The following is a 12,179-nucleotide window of genomic DNA, read 5'->3' on the forward strand; positions in this document are numbered from 1 at the left end:
GATCATTCTTTTTGGTGAATAGTCTGTGGATGTTTTTGCCAATTTAGTAACAGGATTTTAAACATTTAAAAGTTGTTTATTTGGCAGAAATAGCTTTTAAAATGATTTATGCTACCCGAGAGAAGAATCCCAAAGTACCTGGCTGTGGATAAACTATGGATTCTGCCCTCCAGGAATTTACAGTCTGTAAGCTGAACACCATTACAGTGGATATGAGCATAAGCTGTGGACCCAGATTGCCTGTCTTTAAACGCCAGTCCTGCCACTTAGGCAAGTTTTTAATCTCTTAGTGCCTCAGTTTCTCCAGTTGTAAGATGAAAGTAACATTAGCATTTATTTCTTAAGATTATTGTTAGGATTAAATGACTTAGCATATGTAAAGTACTTTGAGCAGGAAACATTCCATAAATGTTGGCTCTCTTGAGTCAAGAAAATGCTCTCAGTACGTTGATTTGATCCCATAAGAATCTTGTTATATAGTTAGTTATAAAAAATGAAGACCTGGAAGTGTAGAAACATTAGGTGATTCAGTAGATAGAATCGGAATTGTAACCCATTCATTAATTTATTTATTCATTTATTCTCAGCTATTTTTTGAGACCCTACTGGGCACTGGCTTAGGTACTGGAGATATAGTCTGAACAAGATAGATCTTTGGGCTCCTGAATGCTCACTTTTTTGTGATGGAAGAGGCCTGTGTAGGGTGTGGAAAGAAAACCCAAGGAAACAGTTTTGTGTTTTGGCCACACCGTGTGGCATGTGGAATCTTAGTTCCCCAACCAGGGGTCAAACCCGAAGCCCCTTTATTGGAAACATGGAGTCTTAACCACGGGACTTCTAGGGTAGTCCCCAAGGAAACCAATTTTGTTTGTCTTGTTCGTCAGTAGTCTGTTCAGCACACACAACAGTGTCAAAATTCGTTTGTTTAAATGAAAGAATGAAGGAAGAAATGACAAAGTAGTGAAAAATGAGGCTGGATGCATAGGTAGGGCCCAGATCACGAAAAGCCTTGTCAACTCTTTTGAAGAGTTTGGACTTCATCCTGAGCACAGAAATCACGTGAAATAGATTTGCATCTAAGAAAACTCAAGTCGGTCTGTGTGGAGGATCTACACAGGGGGAGAACAACAGGGAGGTTGTTATAATCAGTCCGGCGCAAGATGATGAGGTCCAAATCAAGAGGGAAGCTGAGGGGATGGAGAGGAGATGAGCTGGAAGTCAGAGCTGGCATCACCCGGACGTGCTGGGTTGTAGAGGGAGGAAGAAGGCTGCAGCATCGCTGAGATTTCACTGTGAGAAACTGAGAACAGGAACTTCCCTGGCGGTCCAGTGGTTAACACTCTGTGTTTCCAGAGCAGAGGGCATGTTTGATCCCTGGTCGGGAAATTAAGATCCTGCATGCTTCTTGGCACAGCCAAAAAAAGAGAAAGAAATTGAAAGGGGATGACTGATGGGGAAAATGGAGACTGGCTTAAAAAAAATTATTTATTTACTTATTTGTAGCTGCACTGGGTCTTCATTGTTGCCCTCAGGCTTTTCTTAGCTGTGGCGAGCAGGGACGACTCTGTAGCTGTGGTGCAATGGGCTTCTCACCGTGGGGGCTTTTCTTTTTGTGGAGCATGGGCTCTTGGTGCAGGGGCTTCAGTGGTTGTGGCTAATCGGCTTAGTTGCCCCACTGCATGTGGGATCTTCCCAGACCAGGGATTGAACCGGTGTCCTCTGCACTGCAAGGCGAATTCCCAACCATTGGTCCCCCAGGGAGGCCCAAGGATGGCCTTCTAAACTTATGGATTTGAGGTGACCATGGGACAGTGCTCGATTTCTTGACTATACTTTCTTTTGGCTTCTTTACACTCCTTGGAGTCAGGAGACTGAGATCTGTGAAAAGACCTGGATAAGACAGCGATTTGGACACCTGGACACATGCCTTTACCATAGAGAAGGAATTTCTAATGAAGCTGGTGATAAGGGCAAAGATCCGAAAGAACAGAAACCATGTTTCACAGAAGCCTCCACAGGCAGATATTTATTTTTAAAAGTGACCCGAACTTTCTCTAGGATATCACTGGATCCCCACAAGAAGGTGCATCAGTTAGGAAAGGACCTGCTACCATACATTTTCTGATTACAGCCCTTTCTGGTTGACCCTATAAGGGGCTAGGAACAGAAGGGCAAGGGTATGCACAGTTAAGAAGATAGGAGGTGGGTCTCAAGTAGAAGGAAGCTATGACAAACAAAGCAGAGGATGGTCTCTAGATGGGAAACGGTATGAGAGACTTGTGCGAAGAAAGGTCAAAAGGAAAAGCAGGCCACCAGCAATAGCTCAGGAATGGAGGGAAAGCGAGGGAAGGAGGGGGAGACTAGCACTGGGGGAGGAGGTGGGGGATAAAAAAAGAGAGAAGGAAAGGAGTCTGAAACATTTGCGGTGCACGAAGTCAACGATTATGGAGAAGAAACGTAAAGGGAATTGGGTTACTGAATTGGGAAGGAGGAACCTGGTTCTCTGGAGAGTCCTGCGATTACACAGCGCTCGGGGGGTGTGGTCCTGAGTTTAAGGCCATGGGAGTGCGAGAGGGTTGCGGTAGGGGCGCCGCCCAATTTCTCCCCAAAGTGGAAGCCTGGGAAAACCGAGCGGCAGGCAAGCAGGCTACCAGCGAGGAGGCGGAGCGAGGGCGCCGAGGGGCGGGACGAGGGAGGGCGTCGGGAGGAGGAGGAGGCGCAGGCTAAGGGCGGCGCTAGGACCTGCCGGCTCCCCGCCGGCTCCCGGGAGGTTGATAAAGCGGCGGCGGCGTTTGACGTCAGTGGGGAGTTAATTTTAAATCGGTACAAGATGGCGGAGGGGGACGAGGTAACGCGAAGCCAAGAACCGCACCAAGGGCTGCGGCGCCGGCGGCGGACCAGCGACTCAAACACCGGGGTTAACCACGTCTCGTCCACGACCCTCCTAGGTACGGGCCGGCAGGGTGGAGGCCGCAAGGCCCGCGCAGGGAGAGGGCGCGGGCCGCTCGGGCTCGCGGGCACCGGCCGCAGGCGGCGGGGTCGTCGTCCGCGGCTGGCTCCGCTCTCCTCCCGCCGCCGCGTCTGGCCGCCAGGCCTAGCCCCCGCCGCGCCCCGAGCTCCCGCGGCGCGCGGCCTGAAAAGGGCGGCCCTGGGGCCGCGGCTCCCGCAGCTGTCGGGTGAACGGGCGGCGCGCGCGTCTGCGTCCGACCCGGCCCCCCTGCTCGCCCGCCGCCGCCGCCGCCGCCGCCGCCGCCGCGTGGCTGTCGCGGTGTCCGCCCCGACCTGAGGGGGCGGCCTTGAGCAGGGGCTGCAGACCCGGGGCGAGGGGAGGTCGGCGGCGGCGGCGCGGCTCTGTCCTCGGGAGCTCCGGACCCGCCGGGCGACCTGTCACCCGCCGGCACTCGCTGCCCTGTGTCTCGCGCGCGGAGAGGGAGGAAGGGTTAACCAGGTCGTGATGGGCCCGGCGGTGGAGGAGGACGCGCAGCGCGCGGGAGGAGCAGACACCTCGCTGCCAGGTCGGGAGGTTCTCCAGACACCCTTCCAAGAGGGAACCGCAGTCCGCAGGCCAGGGCTGTGTCCCGGGGCTTGGGTTCCGGGGCCCCGCAGTTCCCGAACCCATTCCTGCGGGTGGTGCGTGGCTAGCATGCAAGTTCCGATTTAATTGTCAAAACTGGGCTTTTGAGCTGTTTACTTAGTACTGAGACCATAGTGAGGCCCAGTCGGGCTGAAAGTGTCGGTGGTGTGAAGTCACCTGATCCTTCGCTCCCCGGTTTTGCTGAATGTGAGCGCCTACTGTACCGGTAAAGGAGCGCCCCTGCCCCTTGGAAGACGCACTGGCTTTAGCAGCGGAGTGTTGTGTGTCTCTCTTACTCCTAACACCCTATTTTTAGGAGTTTAGCATATGATCTTTCACTGTGGTGTGAATTGAACGCCTGAAATCTTGATTGAGAATTTTGATGGTACTTAAAGGCATGTTTTTCCAAGGCTTAAAATTAGTAAAAGCTTGAGCTTAGGTAAGTGTGGTCGTGACATAGATAAGAGTTTATTAAGTATATTAAGTATGAACTGTGTTTTTCAAATTTCTCTCCACAGTTTGATAAAGGTTTTGTGAGGTAAAATGTAAACCATTTTGATGAAAAACTCCCTTTAATAGAAAAGTTTATGTGAAATATATTTTATCATTCACGTTAGCCCTTGAACGTGTTGAACGTATGTCAGCGGTAAGGACAAACTGGAAGTTTTAAGGGACAGGGAACAGGAAATAAAGTTGATTTTATTATTGCTTGCCAACCAAAGCACTTGACAGAGCTGTTTACACAGAAAAAAATGCCACCAGAGAAGAGAGGTATGCCTTTAGTCTATTCTGGTTGGAATTCTCAAGTCGTTAGTTGTTCTGGAATGCCGATGGATTGGTTAATTTAGCTCTTTTGCACCTGGGAATGTGTGTGCACGTGTTTGTTATACCGTTTTAGATGTAGTTTCAAAGCGTTTTATGTGCTTGCCTTATTAGGAGAAACATTGCTTTATGACTCACAGTTATGAACATCGTTTTTAGGCTATGGCATATTGAGAAGAGATGCTATTCTTAAGACTTGATATATCGGGGTCATCATTTATTAAATGCTCTGTCTGCTGCTCACAGGGTTTTGTCTTTTGTGTGCGTTTGTGTAGTCCTTCACTTGAAAGCCAGTTCTATCAAATGACTGCCCAAAATAGTCCCTCTCCCAGCTAATTTTCTCTGAGTCACCCATTACCACATTAAAAACTAAGTAAGTTGGCTGAGATTTGTGCAAACAGGCTCTGAATGAGTAGGTACTCATCTGGTGATTTCGGCTGTAGAAACTCTGTCTCCCTCTGCTTTCTGGATAAAGTTGCAGAGTTGGGGTGAGTCGTGCTGCTCTTGTAGTTCAGTCTTGGGAAGATGCTTTGTGTCTCTTTAGTGTTTATTCTTTTTAGGATTGTAAGACCTTTATAAAAGACCTAGGAACTCTTCCGTTGACTTTGTAGGATGATAAGAATCTGTGGATGTGATTAAATTTAGTTAGTAAAGTGTTTCGAAATCCTTCAGATTTTTTATTTGGGGAAGAAGGAGCTGCATTACAGTAGAGAGGCACTTATGAAAGGGCAAATAAACCAGGAGTTAAAATGAGATTCAGGCCTTAAGTGGAATGCACCTGTTTTCAGCTTCATTTTTAGTTTGCCTCTCTGTTTTAACTTTAGGGCAGGGTTTTGGAATACTCACAAGTGAAAGTAAGTTTCTTGAAATTTTTAGACCGTTTGCAAAATTGTGCCTTTTCCATTTATCTGCTATTAAGCAGCTACTAAGAGTATACCTGGAGGACTGTCACCTAGTTTGATGCTGGGGTTCAAGACATATTTAAAATTGTGAGACCTAGTAGTAATTTTTATGTTGTTTATGCTTAATTGGAAGACCTTTTTGATACACAATTGTAAGTAAAGCTGTTTGGCAGTCTGTCAAAGGGCCAGAAATGTATGGGGTGGGAATAGAAGTTAGACTTTTTATAATAGTGACTTATAGCTTTACAGAAGGAGTTTTTCTCTATAGACTGGGTGCAGGGAAACAGCTTTAAAAAAAATATTTTTTAAAGTGTGATGGTATTCTGCTGTCTAGCCATTTTAGGGTTGTATTGTTTACTCTTTTGGACATTATTTAACTTTAGGAAGATAGATGTGAATATAGGATAACCAAACTTGATCCTCCAATTCATTGCTAATATAAGTTTCTTGCTATCCTTTACTCTTCTTTATCACCCATAATACAGAAGACCTATTGAGGGCTTTCTCCATAGCTTTGAAAGTGGATATCCAGAAAGAAAGACCAACCTGAGGATACAGTGTCAGTAGGATAATACTTGATACTTTATAAAGCGCTTCAAACATCGTGCTTTGATTTTGTTCTTAAAACTTTCCTCTGGAGGAACTATGTTATTGCCACTGAAGGGAGTGATTGAGACTGGTCTGCAGTCACAGAAGTGACTCAGAGGTGCTCTTTCTCCTCCTCACCAGACTTGGAGGCGGGTAGGGGCCTCTTCTCATTCAGATTGTCACATATCATAGTTCTGACTGGGTAAAATTTTGTTGAATGAAGTCTGAAATCATACTAATGAGAAGATGGGGCAGGTAAAAAGTAAAGGTAGGGCAAATCACTTAAGTGGAGTGGGAAATTTTAAAGTAGGAAGGGAAAAAGTGGATCTTGTAGAAAGAAGAATTAATAAAGTAGACCTTGGGGGTTAGTCTTCTGGCCAGTACAAGTAGAATCTAGGGGATTCCCTTGCTAAAGTACCAGTTTAGTAAAGTTATTTGTACAACTTGTATTTCTATGATTGGCATCAAAATAAATAGTAAATAATAACTTGGTGAAATGTGTAACTGATGAAGGATAATCTAGGCTTTCTAGCAGGTTTTAACTTTTTATTGTATAATACTGATTGTGGGGGCAATGCTTCTTTAACCGTGTCACTCAGTCGTGTCCGACTCTTTGCGACCCCATGGACTGTAGCTTACCAGGCTCCTCCGTCCGTCCTTGGGATTTTCCAGGCAAGAATCCTTCTCCAGGAGATCTTCCCAACCCAGGGATTGAACCCAGGTCTCCCGCACTATAGGCAGATGCTTTACCGTCTGAGCCACCAGGGAAGTCCAGTGGGAAAAAAAAATGAGGAATCAAAAGCTGAGTGACTTCATTTAAACTCTTGGCTTGAAACCCCTCACATGCAGTACTGATAATCATCCCGCAAGGGCTGCTGTGGGAAACAAATGAGGGGAGGGTACAAGTGTTTCATGAATTAGAAAGCTGTGTGTAAGGTATAGTGATGTGTAGGTGAGAATATGCCAGTTGAACTACTTGTTCTGTTATATTAAGTTTCTTTCAATTTTTTTCCCCTGTAATGTGGACAGTTTAGTGTGGTCAAGAGTGGTGGGTGAATTTTTAACTTTTATCTATAAAATGCTGATAATGTGTTCATGATATGGGTTATTAAACATGATTAAGTGCTTAACTCAGTATCAAACATTCTATTTGGTGGTACTTGCTACTATAATGTGTGATTATTTAAGATTAGACTTTGAACTAAACATTTAATTTTTAAAATAGGTGATTTGAAAAGTCTTCGTTCAGTTTTTATCAGATAAAAATAAACATTCATATTTCTCAGCTACCTTTATTTTAATAAACTTGAATTTTAGAGAATCATTTAATCATGTGGCAAATAATCTTCTGAAGTTGAGGATTCAATATGAATCATGACAGTTTTCAAGTAGAAAACATTGGCTTTTTAAATAGTAAAGATGCAAAATCTAATTTATGTCTGTATGCACAAGAATGCCTGAAACAGCGATTGACTTGAAGCCACACTAATCATGAATCCCATAAAAAGCTTTTTTTCCCCCTTTCTGTAGTCGTCATTCATGGAAGAGTCTTGGATAGTGATAAGAATGTGCTTATTTTAACTCAAGACTTAATTTTGAATTTTGAGTACTGTAAACTTCCATGGCCTTCCGAATGGATTAACGTTTTTTCCTTCCTGAAGGAAATATCTACCCTAGCAAGCTGGTAGATCTTTTTTTTTTGATTACTAAGTAGATAATCTGTGGAGGCACTTTAGAAACTTAAAGCCTCCTATAACGAAACTCTGTAAAGGGGTGAAATTGGTACCCCTATGGGAAAGCCCATAGCTTTGACTAGATGGACCTGTGTTGGCAAGGTGATGCTAGGTTCACTAAGTGATGCTAAGTGATCACTGACTGGCTAGGTTTGTCATAGCTTTTCTTCCAAGGAGCAAGTGCCTTTTAATTTCCTGGCTGCAGTCACCGTCCGCAATGATTCTGGAGCCCAAGAAAATAAAGTCTGTCACTGTTTCCACATCTGTTTAGTCTTCCTTTTGATTATGGAGTTATTTCTTACTGAGTAATGCTGGCCAAACATCTTTCTAGATAAATCTTGACTTACAGGGTAAGGTCTTAAAAGTAGATTTCAGGGTTCAAATGGCCTGCACAGTTTCAAAATTGAAGACCACATCAGCATATCCATTCAGAAAGGTTATACCCATTTATTGTCTCTATTTGTTCACAAGTGAATGTTGTTAATTAAAAATAAATACCAACACATGGGAAAAATGGAGATCGCACTGTTTGTTTCATTTGCATTTCTTTGATTACAGTTGATATTGAAATTTTAACATGCTAATTGAATGTGAATTTTTTTAGTTGCATTTTTTTGTATACAAGAAATTCTTTTTCGTGTTTGCTTTTTGACTTTGTGGATTTTTTTGGGAAATAACTATATTAAAAAAAATACTTAAAATGGTTCCATATGAGTTCTTTCCTTAAATTGGCATCTCTGATGGCATGTCTGAACTTAATAACTTAGTGCTAGTCTCTTGAATATTTAGGTATGCACACCTGGAGGTTTTTCCCTTCTTTTTTGTTTTGAATTCTTTGTGAGATATTGATTGTTTGTTCCTATCTCTTTTTAATACCAAAGTCTGAGCATCTGCTTCCCTGATAGCTCAGTTGGTAAAGAATCAGCCTGCAATGCAGGAGACCCGGTTTGATTCCTGGGTTGGGAAGATCCTCTGGAGAAAGGATGGGCTACCCATTTCAGTATTCTTGGGCTTCCCTTGTGGCTCAGCTGGTAAAGAATCCGCCTGCAATATGGGAGACCTGGGTTCAGTCTTTGGTTTGGGAAGATCCCCTGGAGAAGGAAAAGGCTACCCACTCCAGTATTCTGGCCTGGAGAATCCCTGAACTATAGTCCATGGGGTTGCAAAGAGTTGGACATGACGGAGTGACTTTCACTCACATGGGCCTCTGCTTCAGTGCCTAGTAGGGTGGTAGAAGCTTCCAAACTTAGGAGCTGGATTCAGATCACTATTGTTTTCAAGCTTTGGCCTCCTTAACAACAACAGCAAAAAAAAAAACCCAAAAAAACCCTACTTTAGAAATTTAAGGTTCAAGATAATATTTTTCAAAGCTCCTGACATCTATTGAGTGTACAGGGTTACTCCTCAGTATAAAGGAGAGCCTGAAGGGGCTACGGCTAGTTTTTTCTTTTGGGGGTAAAGAGGTAGAGTAGGACAGTCAGGTAGAGGGCCATCCTTGGACAGAGAACTAGCTTTTTTCTCCCCTTGATGTTATGTTACTGTATTGACACCTACCTTATAAAAAGGCTTTCTGTTTCTTGTGGTGAATACCTATGTAGAAAAGTGTAGAACAGATCACTCTTCTAAGCTTTCATGTAGTTGGGAGATCAGATAGACCTTATGCATATTTGTGAGTAAAGTTTATCATTAGGTTTCTAATTTCAGAAGTAGAAATTAGTGTGTTGATATTGTTAAGGAAGACTTGGGGGAAGTTGGGTTTATCAGTCCTTGAAGTCCTTAGCAGAGTTGTAGGATTTGCCACTTGTTTGAAGACAGATAGGCATATGTTGGGAAGCTTTAGCTAAAGTACTTGCTCCTGCTTTCTGAGAATTCTTCTAAAAAGGATGCTTGAAATATTTAAAAGCAATGAGAAGCAACTGAAAGATCAAATTTGTTAGAGCATGTTTAATAAAAAAGGACATGAGTTTTTCTGTAGCCAAGTACAGCAAACAATTGATTTAAATAACTGAATAACTGCTAGAAAAACTGTCTGAATAGCCCCCTCAGGTGTACCTAAAAACTGTAAAGATGTGTGCTCCCTGCCTCTATTTTTGATTATGTATGTATTTCCCTGCTGTAAGAAATCTTGATACTTACTCTAAAATTGCCAAAGTTAGAGAAAGAACAAAGGAGAGGATAGTGCGAACCTTTGACACTCTTACCTTGTTTTTTTTTTTTTTTTTTCAAATTAATCACATTTTATCTAGTTGGAAAGATGGTTATTTGTCCCTTTTTGGCCCTATTTCCTTTTTACCCCTGCTTTTAGTAGGATTTTGCCTGCACTGAGCCAGGGTTGGGATTTGAGTATATTCTTTGCTTTCCTTTCTTTAAACTGCTGCTGTAATAAGTCATCTGAGGTTGAGAGTTGGAGCCAAGTGGAATGTAGTGTCTTGTTTCCAGAGACTTGACAGATACCTGTCTGAGATTTGTCATGAAAAGCCTATTTAAGCTTGAATGTATTTTTTTAATAACTTCTTTGCTAGCTTGTTACCCCAAATTTCAGTAGCTCTTCTGTGAGTTTAATATCTTTTGTCTTAGTGTGGAGTTAGTTTGGAGGCCTTCAAAGTGAATGATTAAACCATTTGCCTAAATTGAGGCAGCATCCTCTGATTCTGTTGGATTCCTGATTGCTGTATTAAAAAATCTTGGAGTCACTGTACCAACAGTACTTTTGGAAATGGAAATTCAGTGCTTTGTCGCTTTGTAAAGGCTTACAGAGAAGAGAATGTCCCTTAAAAAAATATGGAATAATTTGGTATTATCTGTTGCCTTCTCTAAAGAAGGATGTTGACACTAGCTAGCTCTTGCATGTATCACTTTCTATTTTTACTGTCACCTCTTGACTTTGAGTGTTTCACCTTATACTCAGGCTCCTTCATTTGCCTTATGTCTGATTTCCCTGTTTTTAGACTCTTATTATTACACTTCTTACTCACTCATCACTTTCAATTTATCTGTGCAGCACAGCTTTGATCCTATCACTCTGCTTCAGAATTTTCCCTGGCTCTCCTCAGGCTAATGCGTAGCATTTTTAAACTTTCTTTATTCTTTTTTTAAAAAAAATTTATTTGGTGGCACTGGGTCTTAGTTGTGGAACATGGGATCTTCCATTTTTGTTAGAGCATGCAGTATCTTTAGTTGCTGCATGTGAGACCTAGTTCTGACCAGGGATTGAATCCAGACCCTCTACACTGGAGTGCATCTTAGCCACTGGACCACCAGAGAAGTCTAGCTTAAATTAAGGTTAGCTTAATCTGATTCTCATGACTTAGAGAAATGCAGCCTTCTCCAGGGTATCTTCATTGACAACCCTGGTTTAAATATTCCTGTATTATCTCTTTCTCATCATACTGTCACTTGATACTTGTTTGTGTCAGAACTTTGAGAGTAAGGACTTTTAGTAGCAAATAGTACTTCTCTAGTGTCTAGCAATAGTGCCTTACTCTCTGATGATTAGTCTGAAGTAGTTATGTTGAGAGAATCTTCATGACACATCACTGAGCATTGTTGGAATCAGTGAATATGAAACAGTAAGTTGCATATTTGTTTACATATACCTATATATGAATATCTTACCAAAGATGGGAAGGTATAATTTTATTGCATCTTATGTTTTTGAAGTCTTCAATTAAAACCTGCCCTTCTAGAAGTTTTATGAAGAAAAAATTTTTTCACTAATGGGGGACTGTATAAATGATTTGTTAACTATAAATGATTAAGTTTTGACAAGGAAATTTTTTGAAAAAATAAAGAGAAAGACTGCTGTATGCTAAGATTTGTTATAAAAATGAGAAATAAACTTTTTTGCTTTTAAACAAACTGTATTTTTGGTAACTTTTAAAAATAACTTTATAAAGATCTTGAGCACATAAGAATTCACTTCTGAGCATGTTCAACAAACATGCTCATTTGGCGTAGTTGGAGAATGATGGATCTGACCCTAGTTACAACAGCTGGGTGTACATTGTGATCTGACCACTTCAAGATGTTAGATTTTGTTTACATTAAGCAAACCTCAGTGTCCTCCTTCATACAGATAAGAAAACTCTTAGTTGCTTTTGAGGATTATATAGTTATTAGCATAGAGTAAGTGTTTTTCTCTCTTCTAAAGTAAAAGGTACCACATCTAAAATTATTTCATACAGTAAATTATTTCAAGGAATGAGAAAATTCTTAATAATATCTCTTTTCCCAGATACCCAATTCTTTCAGTTCTGTGTTCAAATGTCTCCTCATTAGAGGAGGCTTGCCTGACTGTTCTTTTATAAAATGGCAACCCCTATTTTCATTTCCCTTACCTGGTTTTATTTTTCTCTATTGCACTGGCTTCCCTGGTGGCTCAGATGGTAAAGAATCTGCCTGCAATGTGGGAGACCTGGGTTCTGTCCCTGGGTCAGGAAGGATCCCCTGGAGAAGGGAATGGCAACCCACTCCAGTATTCTTGCCTGGAGGATTCCATGGACAGAGGAGGCTGGTGGGCTACAGTCCTTGGGGTCTCAAAGAGTCAGACACGACTGAGTG

At 42.3% G+C, this 12,179-nt stretch overlaps 1 protein-coding gene across 4 annotated transcripts in view; it reads left to right on the plus strand.

Annotated features, from left to right (window-relative positions):
- Positions 1–2,590: 2,590 nt before the first annotated feature.
- ATL2 (atlastin GTPase 2) overlaps positions 2,591–12,179 on the plus strand; it is a 69,852-nt gene continuing 60,263 nt past the window's right edge. For 2 of the 4 annotated variants that reach the window (XM_069583524.1, XM_069583528.1), the window contains exon 1: positions 2,591–2,948. In XM_069583524.1, coding sequence (XP_069439625.1) covers positions 2,831–2,948 — 118 coding nt within the window. In that variant the 5' untranslated portion in view covers positions 2,591–2,830. Of the gene's footprint in view, positions 2,949–3,113; positions 3,516–12,179 lie in introns of those variants that run through there. The other 2 variants (XM_069583526.1, XM_069583525.1) reach the window with 2 other exon arrangements.

This window comes from Ovis canadensis, chromosome 3 (assembly GCF_042477335.2).
Source record: "Ovis canadensis isolate MfBH-ARS-UI-01 breed Bighorn chromosome 3, ARS-UI_OviCan_v2, whole genome shotgun sequence".
In the NCBI taxonomy this organism is placed as follows: Eukaryota; Metazoa; Chordata; class Mammalia; order Artiodactyla; family Bovidae; genus Ovis; species Ovis canadensis.